Source organism: Acanthisitta chloris, unplaced genomic scaffold (genome assembly GCF_000695815.1).
Source record: "Acanthisitta chloris isolate BGI_N310 unplaced genomic scaffold, ASM69581v1 scaffold3545, whole genome shotgun sequence".
Taxonomy (NCBI): Eukaryota; Metazoa; Chordata; class Aves; order Passeriformes; family Acanthisittidae; genus Acanthisitta; species Acanthisitta chloris.
The window spans coordinates 27,874-51,158 of NW_008674126.1; the positions used below are offsets into that span (position 1 = coordinate 27,874).

At 38.4% G+C, this 23,285-nt stretch overlaps 1 protein-coding gene across 1 annotated transcript in view; it reads left to right on the forward strand.

Moving 5' to 3' along the window:
* Positions 1–2,767: 2,767 nt before the first annotated feature.
* Positions 2,768–23,285, forward strand: part of OSBPL8 (oxysterol binding protein-like 8) — a 55,371-nt gene continuing 34,853 nt past the window's right edge. The window contains exons 1-3 of the mRNA XM_009075206.1: positions 2,768–2,809; positions 8,067–8,103; positions 11,697–11,834. Of these exons, the coding sequence (XP_009073454.1) occupies positions 2,768–2,809; positions 8,067–8,103; positions 11,697–11,834 (217 nt within the window). The remainder of the gene's footprint in view (positions 2,810–8,066; positions 8,104–11,696; positions 11,835–23,285) is intronic.

The following is a 23,285-nucleotide window of genomic DNA, read 5'->3' on the forward strand; positions in this document are numbered from 1 at the left end:
GTGGAAGCACCCCTCATAATAACCTACCTGGCTGCATGTACAAGTAGATAAATCGCTCTTCCCTACTTTGTTTGGAAAGTTGTTTCAAAGCCTTGGGGCTCCGATGGTTAGAAGCATACTGTAATTTTCAAAATAAATCTGTTCTCCAATTTCATACTTATTTGACTCTTTGGCAACATCCTTTTGCTGAGAGTCCTTGTCTTTCCTTGGTATTTATTTTGGCATGTTTCAGAAGTAATATTGTTCACTTTCAGCCTTCATTTTGCCAAGAAAAATAAGCCAAGCTGGCTGTCTGCTCATAAGCTAAACAGTGTGGGGGAAGGTAGTCCTTAACCATTTCTGCATCTGCCTTACTGTTCAAACATGAGCAAGCAGAAATTTCTTCCTCCCTCTCCCAGAAAACGTCTCTGCGGCCTTTGGGACCCTGCTGGACTATGAGTGTCTTGTGATGATGAGTGGTAAGTATTAGACATTAGGGTGCTGGTTTGATGATACTGCTCTTGAGACTGAGATAAGGAAGGACACAGTGGCTGTGGTCATGTGAAGAACTGAAGGAGCAGAATTGACCAGGAGTGTTGACAATAAAAATTAAAAGCTAAAAAATGTCTGTTAAATATAGAGATGGGTTAAAAGCGTGTTAGGATAAATGTTCCTGTGCCAGGAAACATCTGTTTATTTGGCTAACTTGAGTATGGTTGCAAGTTTGTGTAGTTAAAAAAGGCTGACAAACTGCTCTAAGTATCAGTGCATACATCTGTTTGCAATGCCACTCATTCTTCATCCTGTTTAACAGAGTTTAGTGTTTCCGTAAATTGAATTATGTATGCAGTCTGATGTGGCTGAATTTCCTGCTAATAAGAGAACCTAAAATGGGTGTGTGTGGAAGAGATGACAGGGAAGAGACATCAAGAGTCATTAACCAGTTCTGCATCCCCACACTGTGGTGTGGAAAGTGCACGTCACGGTGCCTGCTGCTCTGGGAAACAGCTTCTGGGACAAATTCCTCTTTCTGTGCTAATGCCGTCTTTCCTTTTATTAATTCAAATTAATCACTTTAGACATCTCCTTTCAGATGTCTACTGTTTCTAATTTACATGAGAACATCTAGCCAAATGCTTCCCAGTTATTTGCACCTCAGTTAATTACTCAGGTGTTTGAGCAAGATCCTTGTCAGTTCTTTAGAGTGAGTCTTAGGGAGCTATAAACTTTGCAATTTTGTTAGCATACAGTAATTTTATTAAGCGTTTTTAAAAATACTTGTGTTTTAGTGGCATATTTATGGTAATTTGCTCTAGTGTATTTTCCTAAGGAAAAGTTCTGATGTGCTTTGCATAATACAAAACGAAAAAATATGATGATAAACCCATTGAAAACAGTTCAATAAATGGTTATTGTTCATAGTAAGACTTGTTTCCATGAATGTCTATTTCCTGAGGAAGGTCTTGAACTGCAAGATCTGATGTATTCTGGTCATCTCCTTGCCTTTCTCCCATCCTTCTGCACCCAGAATGCTCCTCAGGTTCCCTGGAGGGGTTGTGATGTCTCCTCTGCCCATACTAAATGTGTTTCTACTAAATCTTACCGTAGCTTGATGTAGGCATTAAGCACAATATGCTAACATTGTAGCTTAAGAAAAAGTTTTCTCCATGCTACCCCTGCTCTTGCTCAAGTGTTGGTTTAGCAATCTAGCTTGTAATTTAGCTGCTTCCTGCCCTCTCACCCAACCCAGGACAAAATGAAAGAAGTAAAATGCCCTGAGGCTAATTCTCTGACCAAACACTTGCTCTGGTTGGAAGGAAGGGCAGAGTGAGCGTGGTTTTGTGGAGGGTGGGACTGCAGGGTTCTCTCCCTTTGGAATAATGGCTGTGCTGTTTCAAACAGGACAGCATACAACCTTCTCATCTGCTTTTATCTTGTCTTGGAGAGTCAGGGATCAATGGGCTGTAGATGGACATCTCAGTAGGCATCCTAGTTTGCTCTGGTTACCTCCTAAAACCCACTAAATGAATGAATGGTTAAAGCGTGTTTTTTCCACCAACTTTTGCTCAATTCCAGATTGATTTCTTGTCTCACTGATGACTTCAAATATGCTGTGAATACTGAGATTTGTTGTAGGTTTCATTCTCATAGTAAATAGGTAATGTCCAGAGAATGAGGCATTGCTTTCTGGCTGTGTGGTGGTGCCCAGCTGATTGCTTTCTCTGCCACCAAGGGTACTGGCATGCACAAATTATTGAATTTCTGTGTCTTGATTCTGCAAAGCAGTATGTGGCTGTTTCTGGAGTTATGCTGGGAAGCCCTCAACTCTGCCTGCTCCAGAATAGCTTTTCTTTGTTCCCATACAGCTTGGGTGCGCATGCCTGTGGAGTGGGAGTGGTGTACTGCTGGGAACTCTGAAACAAGGGGAAATACAGGGCAAAACCCGTGGGCTTCGTTTTTTTGCAGAACTCTTCCTTATTTGTAAAAGTAAGCACTTACATCTGTTAGTAGCTTCTGTTTTGGCCATTTTATTTGAAACTATTCTTTCTGTTCTAAAAAGTTGATTTCTATGGGTAATGTCCACATTTTGCAAGGAACCATAACACGCACAGTTTGCAGTATAAGACTATTTCCCCTCTTAAACCTTAGCGAACAGAAAGTGTAGCTCTCTAACAGATTTCAGACCTTGGAATTGTATTATTATAGTTTTCCTTTCTTTTCTAGGAGCTCGAATAGCAGGATGGAAGAACTCTAACTGATAAAGAGACAGACAGCAGGCCCTTTCAGCATGGAGACTGTTCGAGTTGATGGGGAACTTGACAGAAATTCAGTGAGTAACTTAAATGTGCCTTTGTGTAATCAGATAAATGTGAAGATGCTTTTTCAGGAAGAGGGTTAAATGGCTTGAATCTGTTCTTATTGGGTTTAAATTGATACTGTGTAGTAGATTCTCATGTCAAGAGGGCTGGGTGTCAGAAAACGTTTCAGTTTTGGATTTGATCCTGTGTGTTTCAGAGTCCTTGAGGAAAACTAATTCAGTCTAATTGGCAATTTACTAGTTAATGGCTATGAACAATAGAAAAAGTAATGTAATTCTTGGTGGAATGGGAGGAGAAAAGGCAGGAGGAGAGATAATTATATGTTGTCAGAGTAATGTGAGGTGGAAGAGTTGATAATCTGTACTGATTATAAAATTTCTGAAGTATTGAAGCTGTTTCTTTCTAAGCACAATTAAAAACCAGTAAGGCTAGTGGGCACTAGCTTCTTTGTCCTCATCATCATGTTGAAATTATGTAAGAATTTAGCTTTTCTACAAGCTGTGTGATGTAGAAGCACTCTTAATAGCTGAACCAGGAAATGTTTTTTAGTTTCCAAAGCTGCTTTCAGATACAAAGTACTGCTTCCCAAAGGCAAAACAGGGTATGTTTTCTGTAACTGAAGTGAGGGTCATGTTCAAAACTTCATTACGTACAAACTTGATTTGCCACCTATTACATGGAGCAATTCATTTGATCATGTGTTTTATTACTGTTTTTATCTTAAGTGATGAATTTAGAGACAAACTATGTTGCAGTACATTGAGAAAATACTTGGCTTTTTTCTGTAAGAAACAAATTCATTGGTTTATTGCATGGCCAATGCATCTGTATCCCAGGTGCAACACACTAGGAATATCAACTCTCAACTGCAGTTGGCTATTTTCACTTTCTTAGAAAAATCCTGTCGATTCACTTGCTGTGCTCCTTGTTTACTAAAATTAAAACCCAAAAAGTAATGGTTTGCAAAACTCTTCCAAGCAATGTAAAATGTGCTAGTTTCTTTTTGTGACATGCCTTCAGAATAGCATGATCTTAAGAAGGTATCTTGAAATGAGTCCTTATATATTTTACCAAGTCTTTTTGTAAGAATGTGAAGTGTAAGGATAGATTTGCCTTTCATCCAATGTGCTTAGGCAGCTGAAGTGCTATCTCAGAATAATATTTTTTAAACTGATGGTATACTGTGATAGGCTACTCCAGGCATTTCTTCCCAAAATATCACCTAGTTGGGGTAATTGTCTGTCTTACTTGCAGTTATAATGTCAAGTTTTCTGTGCTGCACTACAGCTGTTAAAAGCATTTTTGGAAGCTTATGTGGTAGTCCAATATTCTTGGTCTGGTGTACATTGCAGTAAAAATATGAAAAATAAATACAAAAAAAACCCAGTAATTCTGAAGACCTTGAGTTAATGCAAATCCTAAGACTTCCAAGAATTTTAAATTTTTTTAAATCATGTTTGAAATCTATAAATATTCCAGACTTTTAGCTGCAATCTGTTTGGTTTGAGTTTTTTAGGTTCCATTTGTCTGATCAAAATTCATGAAATACATCAGTTGCAACATGCACGAAGAGTACTGATGAACATTTTGGTCCATGATTTTAAGCCCTTTGGGGGGGGGGGTGGCTGAAAAAGCCATTTTTAGAGGTGTCAGCTTTCTCATTTGCTTTTTTTGGCGTGCATGTAAAATAAAAACAGAGATCACAGAAGTTAATGCTGTGATCTTTTCTTTCCAGAATCAGTCTAGGGAGAAAAGTCTTACGTAAAATACTTTTCTTGTCTGACAGTTAGGTTGATATGTACTGAATATATATCTGAACACAAATGCTGTGACACCCCAGCAAACTATTTTTGTAGTCTGACGCCATTAAACCAATGCAGAATAGTAGATGCTTTGGTTTTGAGTTCTTGTTGAGAACAGGTTTTGCCTATCTTTCTATTAAATAATAATTTAAATTAAACAATCCTCACTGGCCCGGGACATGGAGTATTATATAGGAATGCTTTGTGTAAACAATTCTTTTTCAAAACTATTTTTTAGTAATTTTTAGTCACCTTTAATTTATCCCAAAACATAATTTTAATAAAGAGGTTGCCTGTGATATAACTTGTGCAGTCAGTCCTTGCTGTTTAAATACATCAACAGACATAAAAGTACCTTGAAGCATAGAATAAAAGTCCTCTTTACTGATCAGATTTGCAGGTTGGGTTAGTGGTCCTGAATTTAAGTGTAGATTGATAAATCTTAATGATTTGCACATATCAGAGACTGCCTTTAGGAAAAGTCTGCCTTCAGCAGTGTGAGAACTCTAGCTTGGCTTTAAAATGTGCATTTAAACTCCATAAAAAACTTACCTCTAGGTTTTGATGGTAAATATAATACTTTATAAAACTTAACTTTTGTAGTGAGGTTCAGACATGTTAGCATGACATAGGCTTTTGCTTCTACCCTGCTGCTCAACAGGAAAAGGATTTTGGTTTTTTTAGGACAACTTGGAAGATGTAACTTTAAGTTTAGCAGAAGTTGTTATGAGCTTTACTTATCAGAAATCAATGTCTGAAACACATGAGCTGCCTTTGTATAAAGCCAGAGTTATGGCTGCTGTCTCATGTGATGCTTTATATTGCTGTGTTTATTCTTAAATCCTAATCTAAAACTTTACTGTGATGAGGACTAGGTTTTGTATGTTTTGGTAGCAACATTTTTAAGTAAATGTGCCACAGTAGAAGCTAAGTCAATCATGTAATGTTGACAACCTGCTTTGTCAACAGACTCGTTCTGTAATCTGTAGTCCAAGTCATCAATTAAATCAATGTGGAAATAAGGGTAGGCTGTGTCTCTGAAAATACGTGTCTGTTTCTCTTAATTTTGTATATTTAGAATAAGAGTTGTGGGAGGTGATGGACAGGAATATTTGAGGGCTTTCTTTTCAGAGAAAACATGGTAGTAGTAAAACTGTCATGTTTTATTCCCTTAGTGGTTTGGATCCCCAGTCTGCAGTGACAGGAGTTGCAGATGATATAGGTGCAGTAAGCCACTGGGAAATTAAGAGGTCTTTTTGGTCAAAATAGTCTTATTTCAGTACCTTAGCATCTTGCATCCATGTTTAAAAAGAATGTATTCTGTAGGTTTTAGGTAAATACACAGACCCAAACACCTCCAATGAAGAGAGGGGTTGACCAGCAACAGAGGCAGTTTGGGGTGTAAACAGAATGTCTGTTGGCAAAGATCAAGGACAGAGTTAGACAGTCTTGTGTTTCAGCCTCTGGCGTAGGAGCTGTTTGTACCCGTTCATAGGATTAACCATGCAGTGCTAAAATATTTACATGAAAAGCCCCTGCATCATGGTCTCAGGTGACGGGTTGCCCTGCTCTGTGGTGTCATGTTGTATCTTGGCCAGGGCTGCTTGAGAGGCAGGCAGTGAGACAGGACCTGCTCTGGTGCTTTTTCACTCCTACTTCTTCAACATGTAAGTACACACTGAGTGAACACGCTGTCTGAGTCTCAGATAATACAGGTCTTATATGTCTGTTTACAATGTATTTTTTCAGTTCTGTTCTCTTGCTTTGCAGCTTCTAATGTGAAAGAAAGCAGACCAGCACTGACTAGCAGTGCTCCCAATCCTTCAGTCACTTGCTGGATTTCTATACAGTTACTGCAGGCTTCTTGCTCTCTTGTCAGTCACTATTCTCTGGAATCTAAAATCAGTGTAGGATAGTGCAGTTCTAGTCTGAACATATATTGTTTCCTAGTCTGCAGTATGCTATCTGTACATTGAAAAGAAACACTCTTCTGTGAAAGCCATTGAACTCTTGAATACTTTTCATGTACTAGTACCTAAACCTATCCAGTAAGTTCATGGATTCCTTTAGCAGTGTTTTACTCTTTGACCTAAATTTAGTCTCTGACAGAACTAGAAGGTTATTTACCAAGTGTACTTTTATTTTATTTCAGCTTTTCTTGTTTAATCAAGTCCTGTTCGAGAAAGTGCAAAATTATGAGAGAAGGGTTCCCTCACCTTTGCAATGATGTGTACTGCAGTTGCTGTATTTTCATTGCAATACTTTACACTTGCACATTGCACTGTCAGGTTAACACCCCTAGCCAGCTGTGAGGGATTTAAAAAAAAATAAATCTGTGTTTTGAGATCAGGAGTACAAGACAAGACTCCTGCTTGCAAAGGTCTTGTTTTTTTGTTTTGTTCTCTTTGCTCCTGATAAAAGAGGCAAGATTGGATTCTCTTTAGGGCAGGGCAAGGATTTCTCTCCTTTATGGACTACAAGTTTTCTATTTGGGATATAGAAGATATATAATGTTTGGATTTATTTTATTTTTAAGGAGGAAATGTTGATGCTGATCAATGTACTTGTTTTCTCCTTTTCTAATATTCATGGATTTCAAATGTAGTAAATCTTTTAAGACATAGGTGACATTTGCCTCACATCTGTACACAGCTGAGCAGAGTGGGATCTTAGCCTCGACTGTGGTCTTGGTTAGCAATGATTTTAAAGAAGATTCCAGATGAAATGTCAGAAAGGAATACAGACTATTACTATGTAATGACCCTTCTCTAGTGCATTCAGTGGGGCAGAAAAAAATTTTATACTACTTGATGAAAGTATTTTGATATAAAATATTCTCTTAAATTTAAAACTGCACTGCTTGTCTTGCATCCTAAGCAACTTAAAACATTATCTGTGTTCATAGATGAATTGCTTCTGTGGCTTCTAAGTTTGTGTTTGTGTGCAAAAGCAGTTAGGCTTGGACCTAGCATTAATGCTTGCATATTACTGATGGCTGTAAAGGTTTTTTTTCTTTCCAAAATGCTTGTCTGAAAGTGGAGTTCTTTTGGAAACAAATTTTGTGGGGTTTTTGCAGCTTTCTTCAGAGGGTTAATCTTTTGAAAACATTGCAGCTCATTATTTCTTTAAAAATGTTGTGTATTAAGTCATGTGAGCACTAAATTACTGATGGAGGGGTTCCACTCAGAATAAGCAGTTGAGGCCGTTGCTGTTTACTAATGATGGCTTCTAATATTGGCTTTTCTATAAGCATATTTGTCAGTTTTGTTGCTTCAACTCTTCTGAACTGCTAAGTTCCTTGAGGTCTTGCCTTTGGCATTGAGGTGCATGTTGTATTTTAGTTATGAACTAACACTGTTTTCATTGTCCTTCTTTCCCGCTGATGCTGCTTTTTGTGCACTTGCTTCTTCCTGGCCTGGATTTTTATGTTTGCTGTTCTTCGTTCTTCAATTGTATGTGTACACAGCATCATGGTGATAACAGAGACTCTCATGGACCATCAAGTAAGTGACTCCTTTCTCCTACAGTGTGTTTGCACATATGTTCATACTAGTTAGCATGTGTCTTTACATTATAGGCTGCTGGGCTAAATATTAGGTTTTCTTCTCTATCATAATTGAGAAGTTGAAGTATGATGAAAATTTGCTTTTGGGAAAGTATTTTACCTGGTATACCACTCATCCAAATGCTTCCCTTATTTTTTTTTTTAGTGGAGAAAAGTTCATTATTCACCTCTCCCAGTCATTTAAAAAAACCCTTAAAGTGTACTTTGGTTGTTCTCATCAAATCTCACTAGGAAGTGTGAGTGCTTTGAAGATTAGTCAGAATCTGAGTGTGCTTTTTGAAACTTACAGGTTTTGATTACTTTGCCAATAGTTCACTGCAAGTGCATGGGGACACATCAGTCCAAAACCCAGTTTGGTATTTTGGGTAAATAAGAGAACAAGTTTGACTAGAAACATAACTTATTCGTTTGTGCTAACTTTTATTTCACAAATGAGCAGGGTCACAAGAGTAAATTACCATTGTTCTTTTTCAGTATCGCTTGGTTTTATTCTGTGAATGTAATGAAATTCCAGGATAAAATCATTCTGTGCTTCAAATGAGTTCAAAATTAGCTAGAAGATTATGACAACTTGTCAGTAAATGGGTGACCTATGTGCATATCATACGTTTTTTGTAGTGTTTATAAAATCAATCCATCAGAAGCTATAAATAACATCCAAGGAGCCTCTACAAATTATTAGTATGTACTAATTAAATCTACTCTCTTAAAAAGATCTGCTTCCAAGTGGTAGGTGTTTGATTTAATGACAACTTGAAAACTCAGGTTTGCTACTACACTAACTTTTCTCTCTTATCTCTGCTTTCCAAGTACCTTTTCCTTTTCCTCATAATAGTTTGCTTTGATTATATCTCTGTCTTTAAAGGTTCCAGAGCTTCTCCTCTAAGATGCTTAAGATGTTTCTTCATAGAGATCATTAACTGCCTGAACACAACTGTAGAATCTACAGTTGCACTTATGCAGGCACCTATAAAAATCAGGTCATCAGTCTCCTCCCTTTCCCTTACTTGTAGCTGCAGGACGATAAAAAGCTAGGTTGGTGGTACTACAAGTGCAACAAAGTTAGTCAGTACTTTGAAATGTTGGCCTTCTGGCACTGACAGACTTGAATTCTGAACTGGTGTAATGAGCTTTTCACCTCCCTTGTTCTATTTCCTCGCATATTTTACCTTAGCAGCAGTTCACATAGGGTATAGTTGTCTGTACCAGAGCTTTAGATGGTTTATCTGATGCAGAAAAATAGTACATACAGGTGTAGGTATCCTGTAATCCTTGCATTCTTCGTGGAATCATTTAGGATGGAAAATGCCTGTTAACCCAGCACTGCCAAGTCCACCTCTAAATCCTGTCCCCAAGTTGCCACATCTAGACATCTTTTAAATACTTCCAAGGATGGTGACACTTCCTTGGGCAGCCTGTTTCAATGCTTGACAGCCCTTTTGGTGAAAAACTTTTCCTTATACTCAATCTGAACCTCCCCTTGCACAGCTTGAGGCTGTTTCCTCTTGTCCTGGAGACTGAACCCTACCTGGTGACAACTTCCTTTCAGGGAGTTGTAGAGAGTGATAAGGTCTCCCCTGAGCCTCCTTTTCTCCAGGCTAAACCACCCCAGCAACCTCTGCTGCTCCTCATCAGACTTGTGCTCCAGGCCCTTCACCAGCCTTGTTGCCCTTCTCTGTATATTCAAGCACTTTTTTATTTTTTCATACTGCCTTGTGTTCATTCTAGGCTTTGCTGAAAAATGCTTCTGTTATAAATTGCGGCCCAATAAATTGGCAGGAGCCAGTTCAATTAGGAAATGTATTGATTGAGCAAGGCTTCAGCAAGCAAAGCAGCGCAGGGCGGCCGGGGAGTCTGTGCTCCGCCAAGGGCGCACACCCTTCCCACAGCCCCGGGGGGAGACTCTTCCATTCCCGCCCCGTGGAGCGCTGCGGTGCGCTCTGCGCATGCGCGATCTGTTGCTAGGGACGCTGTTCCCGTTGTTGCTAGGGAGTCTGTTCCCACCTCCTGGTGGTCGCAGAGCTGGAGATTCCCGTCTCGGTGCTTTCGTGTGTCGGTTCCCCGACCTATTGTACACCTTTTAACTTTTTACCTATATTTTCTATTCTACAGTTAGGCCTTTTTACATATGTTGCTTAACTTGCGGTATTCCTTGTGTTAATAAGCTAAAGCAATCCTAAGGTTAGTGTTCTACACATCTAGCAAGGTAAGATAACATCCTGCTGTGAGCTTCTACCTTGACTTGTTTCGCTTCAGCAGGTTCTTAGTTACCTTTTGGATCTTACTTTGTTTGCCCGGCTGGTGCATCCCTAAATTCCTTTCTTGGGGCCCATTCCTCTTACCACTTCCTTCTTGGCCCTGGTTAGTATCTCCTCTCTTTGAAGTGTGCATGTCAGTGTAGAGCAAGGACAAACAAACAGGCGATGCCAGCTGCTTAGTAAGAAACTCCCAGTCTATCACTGATTAGTCTTTTTTTTTAAGCTTCTTTGTTTCATCCCCCCCTTTCTAAGTACTAAGTAAATTCTTTTACTTAGAATATTTCTCTAAAGTTTTCTGAATATATTTGCCCTATACCTTTTACGTATAGTTTTATTCAGGGTTTAATGAACAAACTCATATGCAACCTTTTACACTGACCATGTTTTACACTTCCACTACTGTAATAATAGTAGTGATGAAGCTAAGAAAAGGGCCTCTGCACTTTGCAGAGTCCATCCAAGGAAAAGAACTTGTTTGGTTTGACTCAGTCTTCTGATCTTCTTAGGAAAACTTGGGAGCTTTTAAAATCAGCAGTGTTACAAGTTCATCTTTTCTGCTGTACTAAGTATTGCTTGTTTCCCTCTCTGATCTCTTTGTCAGTACATCTGCTTTCACAGGACAAGTGTTACTGAGTCAGTCATTCTCTATGAAAATAAGGTAGTTTTGTTGTTGTGCAGCTTAAGGAAAGGTACAGAAACTAACCAGGGTGACTGACCAGGTGATCTTAGAAATAAGTAAGAACACCACCAGACAAGTCTTTTAGACTGATAAGGTTCAAGGATAGTAACTCTGTTGCTTTAACCTTTGCCTTGACAGAGTCTGTACATGATCTTTATTATGAAGACTTGTTTCTTATGATGTATGTACATATATTCATGTTGGCACAGGTTGATCTGCCAAGCTGTTTCCTGGTTGGCTGAGTTGTTGTTGGCTGATAGCTAAGCCAAAAACTATCACAAAAGTGGCAAAGAAAGAAGGATTTCAGAAATGAAGTAACAGTTCAGTTCTGTATCGGTATTCAGTAGCAGTCTTTCCAGCCTCCTCCTATTTTTAGTTTTGATCTTCTGCCTTGTGTCCTAGACCAGTCTTATTGGTTTCTCTCTGCCATCTTCTCCAAAGCAAACCTCTGGTTTGAAACCCCAGTTTTCTAGAATGAAAAGTTTTGTAAGACAGCAATTGAATACCAGCTTCCTAAACAGCAGTGAAGTTCTTAACAGACATCTTTGCACAAGCACATAACATCATTGAATGAGCATCCACTTTGTATTTCAGCAGTGGTAACAAACAGCGATGAATCACAGCTTATGACTCCAGGAAAAATGAACCAGCACCAGGGGAAAGAGGCCTATTTTACTCCAACCAAAGAGTTACTCCAACCATGTCTCAGCCCAGGAACTGCTCATAGTCATGGTAAGACAAAGCTATTTTTTCCAGAGGTTTTCAAGAACTTAAATTCTGACATTAATTATCTGTTCCAAATATTGGTTCAAAGCCACTGCCATTTACAATAAGGAGGTAAGGAAGAAAGCAAATTGAAATGTTGTACGTAATTATTTGTATCTTTGTATTAATCTGAAACATGAAAAAATGTTACGTGCTGCACTAGTTCATTAAAGCATGCTATGATTTGTGGGATGGGAGAACAGTCCACGTGATGTAAGTCATTGTGTGTAGTTTTATAACCGATGGTAACATTATTTTCTCAGTGTATAAGCTGTGTCTTTACACAGAATGTACCTACCACCTAAACCTGGAACCTTTGTGTTAAGGTCTTCTAACAATTACTTCTATTGAAAGATCCTTCTCTTTAGAAAAGGAAAGACAAGTCTCAATACTACTTTTTTTGCCAGCTTTCAAACAGGCCCTCTGCCTTGCTAAACCTGTTGAAAACAAACTCTCTGGATCCATGTGAATTGACTGGGTGCAAACTGAAACTCACTAGTAGACCTGACATGTTGATAGGCTGTTCCAGAAACAAAACAACAAGCAATAGTTGCTCTCCTTGTGTTCATTTGTATTTGAAATTGCTTGGATTGTCTTATTGCCTAACATATCATTAGACATGTCTGTTATGGTGTGTGAAGTTCTTGGTGAAAACTTTAGTCATTTAAAATTAATATTCTCTCCTTTTTTATGTTTGGCAGCCATGCTAGTCATCTTTGCTTCCTTTAGGTCTTCCTGTGAGTAGTGTTTCTGAGACGGTTTTTTATTTTTTACCTTTTTTTGGTGTGAGTCTCCCTAACTCTTATATCTTGCTTTGTCAAAGTAATGATATCAGTGCATCAGAGCAATAAATGAACGCACTGTCTCAGGTAACTGAGTAATTTTCCTGTTTTTCCATTCAGTACCATTTAGATAAGAAAAATACCAACTTTGAAACCCAAGGTAGCTGAATGTGGTAGTCTTTTAGTGGTTTAGAGTTACAATAATTTTAAGAGTTATTATTGTAGCATTTTCAGTACTATGCACTGTATCTGATGTATTTTCTAGGAGCTGCTGTTACCTCACTTGGAGCAGCACTTGATGTTCTTTGTCTTATGTTATGCCTAGTCTGGAAATATTTTCTGTATAATATTCATAGATAACTTGTTTGTATTTTTGATTATGTTTAAGGAACTTTGTGGTTATTTTTTCTAAGTACTGTCGTATCCTTTACTAGACAAGTGTTGTAGTTAGATAAATGTGTTTGAATATTCCAATAAATTCTTCCTTTTAATGTTACTATTCCCACTTATGTTTAAAGTGAAACGTGTTTTTTTCAGGGATTTCACTTATAGGAAAATCATTAAAATGGGCTTGAAATGCACTAAAACTTGATTGTGCTACATCAAACTGTTTGCAGATACTAAATCTTCTGTCCTGATTTTTCCTCCTCTGATTATTTTAGGCCTTATATAAGTGAATTTAAGCTGGTTAAATGTATTTGCCTTTTTTAGCATCAATCACCACTGACTTAGTCTTCCAGAAGCCCTACTAGAAATAAGGCTGTAATTTCATGAAAGAAGGAATTTGGCTTGCATTCAGTTTGAGTAGTGAAAAGGTATGATGTGAGTTGGGTTTCAGCAACCCACAAATTACTAAGTTGTAGCCTATCTGCAACTTGGGAGGTGTAGCTTTGATTTTTATGTAGGGGGCTGACCCACACTTAAAAGTTGGGTGAATATTATGTAGTAGTTATTCCTATAGTAAAATTAAAGTGCTGGTGAAAATATGAGCTTATTACATAGAAGGAAGAGAGATGCTGTGAAAGTCTGAAAAATATGCAGTAGAGCAGAGTTTAATGTTGGGAGTACTTGAGGCTGACTGTTGTAACTGAAATCCAGTTAACAAAGTTCTTTACAATATACCTCTAGCATTGTATGATGAGAATATTCAGTAACATAGGAAATGGTTAGATACAGAATTTAAAGGTGTTTACTATGAACTCAAATGGAGTACTTTCAGTCCCTGGCACCTGAATGCATTCTTAGGAGATGGGTGATGTAAACAAACAATTGAACATCATGCTAGGCACAGGACAAAAGAGATTAAAACCAGAAAAATGTATTAAACAGTCTGAAAAGAACTGATTAAATGTATATAAAGGGGAGCTGTGACATGGATACTTAGCTTATGCTGCTGAAGAATTTTCTATTAGCCTTTCCAAAGAGGAGAGGTGCTTCATCCCTCTAATCATTTTGGTTGTGCTCCTCTAGACTAGCTCCAGCAGGGCAATGTTCTTCCTGTTCTAGGGACCCCAGTGCCAGATGCAGCACTCCAGGTGGGGTCCATGAGGGTAGAGTACAAGGGGCAAAATCACCTGCTGGCCACATTCAGCCTGGAAAAGAGAAGGCTTTGTGGTGACCTCATGGCAACCTTCCAGTACCTGAAGGGGCCTGCAAGAAAGATGGAGAAAGACAGACTATTTGCAGGGGTCTGTAGTGACAGGACAAGGGAGAATGGCTTCAAATTGAGAGAGAATAGGTTTAGATTAGCTATTAGGAAAAAATCCTTCACTGTGGAGGGTGGTGATGCACTGGAACCTGTTGCCCAGAGAAGCTATGGATGCCCCATCCCTAGAAGTGTTCAAGGCCAGGTTGGATGGAGCTCTATGCAACCTGTTCTAGTGGAGGGTGTCCTTTTCCACAGCAGTGGGGTTGTAACAAGATGATCTTTAAGGTCTCTTCCAACCTGGGCTATTCTATGCTTCTATGATACTACGTTGTTGAATGCTATTTGGCTGCCATTACCTGTTGTGTATCCTGCTGCCTGAATAAAAGAGCCTATGTTGCCAAGTTTTGCATAGAGCTTGTGGCTCAAAACCAGGTGAGTTGAAAGGAAACAAAACCTGTGAAGGGGCAGTCTCTGCAGCAATCAGCACTAATTTTGGTGTCAGGAGGCAAACATCGCCATGGGTGCTGGATTCTTTAGCTGGCCGTCAGCTGTCCAGGGAGAGGCTCAGTGACTGTCTCTTGGAAAATTTACTGGAGCAAGCTTAATTTGTGTCTTCTGCTTGTGTTTTAAGCAAAGTCCTAATGACAAGTATTACAGATGATTAAACTTAGTTGAGTCTTAATATGAAGGAGTGGAGGTAAACATTTAACATCAGTTTGGGCCATTGACTCCCTGTTTGGAACAAAGAAAACCATGTGTTGTGTCAATGTAAAGTTGTAAGTGGGATGTATTTCATCATTTTAGATGCTTCTGTATATAAATACTGTGTTTTCATTTACATGACTATAGCTGTGGATTTCAGAAAGTTTCTATTTGCAGTACTTGGCTTATTAGGTTAAGGCACATCTTCCTCCTTCCTGACTTCTGTCACTCTTGTGAGATGGAATTTAGGATGTTGCCTGAGCTGGAGATGGAGGTGGGCTTTTTGGAGTTCAATGCAGATTTGTTGTATGAATGTAGAATATGGTTTGATCTGGCAGCATTGTCTAGTGATTGTTCAGCAGAAGTCTGTTTACAATATCACTGTTCTGTATAATCTTTGCATGGAAAAGTTGTGACTTATTTTATGGAATATTTTTAAAGTCCTTGAAGTTGCATTCTCCTTTATTCTGAGGCTTGAAGTAGATCATCTTTGAGGCTACAGACTGGCATGTAGGTCAGACACACATCTGTAGAAAGCTTCAACAGGGTTGTTTGACAGAAATGTATTAAAAAAACCTGATGGTGGATTTTATGCTTGTATGGATCTCAAACAATTAAAGCAGGAAGTTCAGAATTTTAGTAACAAAACACTAACTCAGCCACATATAAGACTGATCCTGAGATGAACTTTTAATTTGAATTGTTATGGATTTAATTTATTTCTGCCCTGCCCATCAAGTAGTTAACTAGTGTCAGAATAAGCTAATCCTGATCATAATGCTGCAATTAATGACTTGAACATACTAAATGATCATACTATGTTTTTTGATAAATATTTTATTTAGAATTGTCAGTCTTGGCATTAGAACTAAATAATTCAGTAGCATTTTGATGGAAACTGTAATGAGCATGGGGAGTTATCTGTATCTGTAAAGCTTTGCTTATGTTAGTAGGATGGTGTGCTTTTAGTTTCTACTGGGCAGCATGGCCTTGCCAACTTGCCACAAGAATGTTTTTGAAAGTGTAGTGAATATAGGTGTTAGAACAGCTAAAAATTGTCTTTCAGTTCTGGCAGTTGACACACGGTGTAATGATGATTTTAGTTCATTTTCTGTGTTTGCACTTTATGGTTGAAAATGTTATTAACCATTAATGGGCAAACAATGAAATTTTTATCAAGCTTATTTTTGGAGTTTTTCTGGGTTTTTATCCTACTGCAAGTTTGACCAAAAGGAATAATTGAAAAAATTATTTTCTTGCAGTTAAAAATTTAACTTGAAAAATACCAAGTACAAGACTGCGTTTTCAAAAGTTGTGAAGCAGAACTCCGCTTGCTGATGTAATGTGTTTGTCAAATTATCCCTGGTAAATTGGATTATTGTAAATCTTGTTATCTCAGACATAGTGCTTTATTTGTTTGATAAAATGGATGAATATAGAAATAGTGATCACTTAAAATTTATGTAAAAAAATAGAAGTCTCATAATTGGTTTCAAATATTTTTTAACTTGTAAATATGTTGTTAAAATATATTTGCAAATTTTTATGAAGACAGCGTAGATGCTTAAATAACAGTCAAGTCTATTCATGGTGAAGAGAAATCTAGTTGGATAGTAGTATTAAAAATTCTGTAATAGGGTCACTTTGTTGTATTTTTCCTGTCTTTAATCAAAACATTGAGATGTAGATGGGGTGAAAATGTGAGTGTTGCCTAGGAAAAGCATGATGAAGGATGTAAATCTTCGAGCTACATTAACAGCTTCTTTCTCTTGGGCTTGTGTTTAGGCAGATTTTAGTTATTTTCCCTTTTTTTTTTTCCTCCCAGTCAGCTGTCAAATAAGGATCAGCTGTGGAAGTGTGTGCCCAGAAGAAGCCTGACTTGAGATAAGAAACAGGATCTGCTTCTCTTTTCCAGTTGAGGAGTAGTAGTTGTCACTTCAATTTGCAATATGACAAAAGCATATTGTGTGTTATGTGACTGAGAAACAGAAGTGCCTTAGGTGCAGGGAGGTGGATTGACAGTGGAAACAAAATTATAGGTCTGCCAGTGATGATGATGATGATGATGTGACTTGGAAGGAGGTGGTGAAGATGATTTAGGGGAAGAGTAAGTGCATTTTTGGCTGTGTTCAGCTTGCACTTTAAACTGCTCAAGAGTAAACATTTAAGGGATTGTGGTAGTGCTAGGATTTTAATGCACAGGATGCTGCATATGAGAAAATACAAATTTAACTGTTTTTGTATGTGAGAGAAGGTGAAAAGTGAAGAATAGATGTTTTCAAGCAGTTGGTCCTAATGAACACTTTTTAGCCATTGAAAGGGTGAGATGCCTTTGGAGGCATAATGACCCAGAAAATAGAAGATTTGGATGTTACTGAGGCAGTAACATCCTCTGCCTCTACCTGAGGCAGCTGACAAGTTAAAGCTGGTTTGTTGTTGACCTATACAGCTTGCAGCTTTTTTAAAAGTGTTTTGTAATCAGTGGACTGGTTGTTGTTTAGGTACTTCTGGATGAATATCTGTTGTACTGCTGCAAGGACCCGACCCCAGTTGCACGGGTAGTCACTTTCACATTTTTTGACAGCACACCTTGAGGAGCTGGAACCCTAGGTCCAAAAAATTGTTTCACTTACTTGGAATAGCTTTAGTAATACTTGTCTCAAATGGGATATGAGTGAGGTTCTGGTCACAGTAATTGAGGAAGGAGTTGGACCCTTAAATAATCTGATTTTAGTCTGTGTTACCAGACTGAATTTCTTGCAAAATGTGATAAATTCTGCTTTGTGTGCTTAGTCTCCTGAATGTATTATCTTGACCTTCTCCTTACTTACTGCAATGCATACTTCGGCACATTCCTCTCTGCAAGTCATTGTGTGTTTATTAAAACTTGCCATTTCTGAAATGCTACTCCACCCAGTATTTGTGGCTTGACTAAATTGCATGTACTCCTTTCTGTGTGGGTTATAGCTTTATGAAAGTGTGGTACTGGGTTTAAAAGGCACAACAGGGCTCATTGCTGTGAAACTTCTCAAGCAAGTTCTCTTTCTCCATGACAGTCTCTGCAGAGCTGGCCTACTTGAACCTGAGCTCTGACCTTGAGAATTTATTTCATAAGGGCTGGGATGACAAACGTTGAAACCTGAGCAGTGAGCAAGCCTATTTACTCCGTGTGGGAGGAGCTGAGCAGGCTGCTAGCAAATGATGAGGTGCAGCCAAGTACAGTTGCCAACAGTGCATGGGGAGCCTTGGTCTTCATTCATAACAACTCTCAGGCTTACCTCTGGAATTACTCCTCGGCTAAGGTGCACTGGACTTGGAACTGCTAAAAAAACGGAAGACTGGTGAAAGGAACTTGCTTCTCTAAACTACTCTTACGCTTAGCCTCATGGTTTAGATATCTTTTTCTGAATCTAATATCGGTGCTGAAGGCAAGTATGTATTTAATACCCTTTTTGTTAAATAGGAGAAAACACTTTCACTTGAAATCAACATACATCATCGGGTGTTGGATAAAACTTTTATAGGTATGATAGTCTAGCAGTTTTCCTGTCTGTATTTTCTGCATGCTGCAAAGAGTGTGCTTATACTGCATGTAGTGAATTATTTATGACATTACCTTTTCTTGGACTGGGGGGAGAATTCTTCTGGAAAAGGTAGTGTTGTCAAAATGTCAGGGCAAATTACTGTCAGAATTGAAGGGCAAGTCTAAAAAGCTTCTGCCACCACCTACTACACCAACAACTTTCCTTTCTCCTCCTTTTCCCCTTAGCTTTCACAGAGTTTGGTTTTAAGAATGTTCTGAATTTTGCTTGTGTACCTCTATGGGGGAAAGGATTTTTTTACTTTGCATCGCTAGATATACTCTTTAGTTTTATTATTGTATGAGTTTGTATAATGTTTGTTGCTTTAAACTTCTAAAATCTATATAAAGAGGACTATTAAAAATTCCTCAGTTGGATAGTCCAGATATATTTGATTTGAGTTTCAATTTTCCATGCTTGGGCTGTACAATTAAAAACCAAAACAAAAAAAAAGAGCCTATGTTTTTCTCAGCTATAAATATTTTTCCATTGGAGAAATGTTTTAAAGCTAAAAGTAGGTTTTGTCAGAAGTGTTCCTGAGCCATTTGAATTGCATGCGTCTTCTATTTGACTTTGTTTTGTATACTGAGATCACATTTTGCTCCAGGCAATATCCTGGAAGAATGTTTTGAGCACAGGATTATGATTTGTTTTTCAGCCAGCATTTACTACTGAAGAAGCCCTGATTGAATAGCTGATATGAGAAATGCATTCTGTCCTTTAGAAAAATGTATGCAACAGATAAGTTTTCTTCCTCTAAAGAGAAATTCACAGATTGAGAATTAATTCTTCCCTTTGTGCTCCGCCCCTCACCCTCTGGCCCGAGACAGATGAACTAAATATTTCATGTGGGTTTTTGTCTTCCTACTGATTTTGGTGTTATATAAAACAGAGAAACCAAGAGACTCTGTCCCTTTCAGTAGCATACTTAGTTTGGTGCCTGCTTTCATGAGATAAACTTCTGTTAGGAGAAAACTCATATTTTCATGTACAGATACACTGTGGCACACACCTGATGCATTTAGACTAGAGTGCAAGTCTTTTCTTGTTTGTGCAGGATTTTCAGCTATGTCTGACTTCTGCAGTTGGACTTGGCTGTAGCTATGTTTGTGAGTATTCTGAAGCTGTGTAAACTTCCAAGCTGTGTATATGTTAGCGGATTTTTTAAGTATATCAGCTATTAAGACACTGAGAACTGATATCAAAAGGAGAGAAGGCTTCCTGGGACATTGGTCTAAAATCACTAAATTACCTATTCTGTCTGAATTTATTTTCAGGGAGGGGAGAATTATTATGCCTAATATATATATAATACATAATTATGTCTAATAATTATGTCTAATATGTGATAGCTAATGAATTGCCCCTTTCTGATATCATGTATAGAACATGCAAATGAAAACACTCTCCACTATTTAAAAGTACCTCTTTGTCCTTTCAGAAATCAAATTTATAGCAAGGCATTAAAAGGGTTTCCAAGAGCTTTGAATGCTGAGTGTGTGGAGAGCAGGAAGCCCTTTGCTACCACAGGCTAATGCTCAAGAGTTATAATAAATTTGAGCTTAGAATTATACCATGTAGAAGAATGCTGATTTTTATTAAATGTTACAGATTCCTTTTGCTCTAACAGCCTTTCAGTTGTGTGTCAGCTGTCTCTGCAGCAACAGCTGCTTTGAAGTAGGTGAAGTAAATGAGCATGTGCATACAAGTATCAGCAGGCACAATAAATCACAAGTGGTTGAAAAGTTGAACTAGTGAATTTTCAGTCAAATCATGTAATTATCTGTTTTACTACTGCGGCAGATTTAAGTGAGATATGAAAGTGATGGGGGGGGACCATGAAGGAGGAAGCTTAAATTATATTTTTTTTCTTCTTCCTCTTCATTGTCATGGTGAGACAGAGTTACATTTTGGCTAAAGGCACAGAGTCTGCCTTTCCTGTGCTGCTGTTGAGTTAAAGCAGAAGGTGCTTAGAATACCTGGGTAACAACTTCCTTGACTGGAGAGAGCTTCAGAGAGGGGAAGCGTAACATTATCTTTACTGAAATTCTTAGTTATACCCAGAGAGTTCAGTTTCACTTCCAAATGGAGAAAAGGGCATAGGAAGGAGAAGGAGGCATTTTAATCTGTTCCTGTTTACAGTTTGGCTACTCGAACAGTGTCAAGGGACTTGAGAGGGCGTGGAGAAGGCCTTCAGGATTATGTTGTTTCCTCAAACCCCTGGAGGTCTAGCTGCCTTTTAGTAGGCCTAACATAAGGTGGGAGAGAAGACAAAGTTGTGGAAGAACCTGGTAGACAGGCAGAGTAATGGTCAGTAGGACTCTAGCACTGGCTGGCCCAGCAGCTAGAGGCAGCTGCAGACCAAGTGGCGTGCGGATGGCTGGTGGTGGAGGCTCACCTTTCATTAGTCTGTGTGACCCAGCCGTTCCAGTACAAGACATGGAAACGTCCTGATACCGGTGTCAGCAGAGTGTTCCAGGTGGGGTCATAGCCCTGACTCTGAAAGAGAAGATAACAGCCCCATTAAGTAGGCAAGATAGATCTGTAATGAGAGTATACAGTTCCTTCTGTGTGTAAGGGGAGTTCTACTGCAGCTTTCTCTTGATTTTTAATTAGGAAAAAAGAAAATGCACATTCTGAATAGATCTGGACCAAGGCAGTTGCTCCATTTTGTAGTTAAGATAGATTTGGAGAAGTGATGCAGAGCTGTGTTTATTAGGAATTTTAAAAAAAAGAAAAGTGGTGTTCTTCCTTGCATTTCTTCCTCATCACCCCACCATTGCACTCCTTTAGTTTTTCAGCTGCTTTATCTGTTCCTTCCAGGGCATCTGGACAAGGACTGCTTCAGTTGAGAAAAGTATGAGACAAAGTAACAGATAAATGGAGCCAGGCCTGAATACATGTCGTGCTCATCCAGTTTTTCCCACTCCCTGTGCTCAAGTGAATAGTGTTCTTCATACCATATATAATGGTTTCTATTGAAGGCTATTGATGCCTCATATTTCTCTTTTTCTGTTAAGTACTTTTTCCTTGTCATATCTTGGGACAATAGTCTGTTAAGAGGCATGAAGAAATTCTAGTGGTGCAAGGGATCCTGGAGATACTATGTTTCATAATTAGAAAAATTATTTTCAGTGTTTTCTGTATGTGTCTTAGTGTATGTACATATAGGTACTAATGCACATGCACGCTTCACAATTAAAGCCCTTCATGGGGTTATAAAACACTTCAGTATATTATATTGTCCTTGAGTGAATGTGAACTGAAGTTACTGAACCACAAATATGAAGTACATTTCTTTGCACAAGCAGATGGAGTAAACAGTTTTATTTGGTAATTAATCACATTTGTACCAGTATTGATTTAATTTGTGGAATGTGCTTCACTTTGCAGGAAAAGGAGATCTCTAGTATGGAGTAAGGGAGAATGAAAGTTCTTATTTTCAAGCCAGTTCTTAGTGTCTTGTTTTTCTGCTTTCCAGCAAACAGAGAAGGTTTCAGAGGCTATTTTGTCACAAATAAGATATGGTGGGGAAAATGGTATCTGCAGAGAAACACCAAATGGGAAAGAAATTCCACATATGAAAGAGGGTGGCCATGCACACTAGTCATAGGCTTCTTGCAGTTGATCTAATGAGCAGTGAAAGATGTTAGGGAGAGCTTATTTGACTTTATTCTGGTAGCTGCTAGCATGAAGAGTTTGGATCAGCAGGTTTCTAGTCTTGAAGTACAACTTACTGGAATGCTTTTTATGCTTGCAATTTAACTTGATCCATTTAAGTGTCTTACTCATTGCATAAAATATTTGGGGCATTAATAATAAAAAAGCCCTTTTTGTGCAGATTATTTAGTGCAACTCTTCTAGGTGTCAGGCTAGTTTATATATATAAATATGTGAGAGTTTTTAGAGGAGAAAAAGCTATCATCTCACCTTCTAAATAAAAATAAGAAACGAACATGTACAGCAGTTAGCTGATAAAAACTAGCTAGGTGAGTGCTTGAACAGCAAAGTTCAACATGGTATAATGAAAACCATCTCCCTTTTCAGATTCCCATAGAGTACCATAATATCAAACAGGGAAGGCACATAGCTCATGAGTTGTGCTTTGTGCAATAGAATTTGAGATCTGAAAGGCTAACAGGGACTAGATTTAAGGAATCTTTAAAACCTAAATAATCACCATTTTTGTGTGCTTAGAAATGAGTAGAACCAAACTGAGATGTCAAAAATGAGATGCAGTGAGCTGAAGAATAGGCATTCCACTTTAAGCATCCTAATGGCTCTGATGAGAGGAGTATAGTGTTGCTTGGCTCGCTGCTGATTTGGCAGCCTCTGTCTCTTCGCTGCATTTTTCATGTGTGCCCTTCGTTTGTTTGTTCGGGGTTTTTTTTCCCTTTTGTATCTTACTCATCAGAATGTGAGGTAAAAGGCTGTTTCTGCAACACTCTTGTTCCAAGCAGCTAATGCTAACCAGCTTTCACAGAGAACATAATCCTTACACAAGCACCTTAACTCATGAAGGAAGAGGGTCCAGTGCGACGTAGGTTTTCTTCATGTGCTGGGATTTCATCTGTGTTTTCTCCAAGAGCTGATGGCCGAAAACTTGTCCGGAATGCTTCATTTGGAGGATATAACGAACTCTCTCCTGCTTTACCAGGTTTGTTTTGGTCTGGCATTTCTTAAAATGTACAGAAGAGAATTTAAG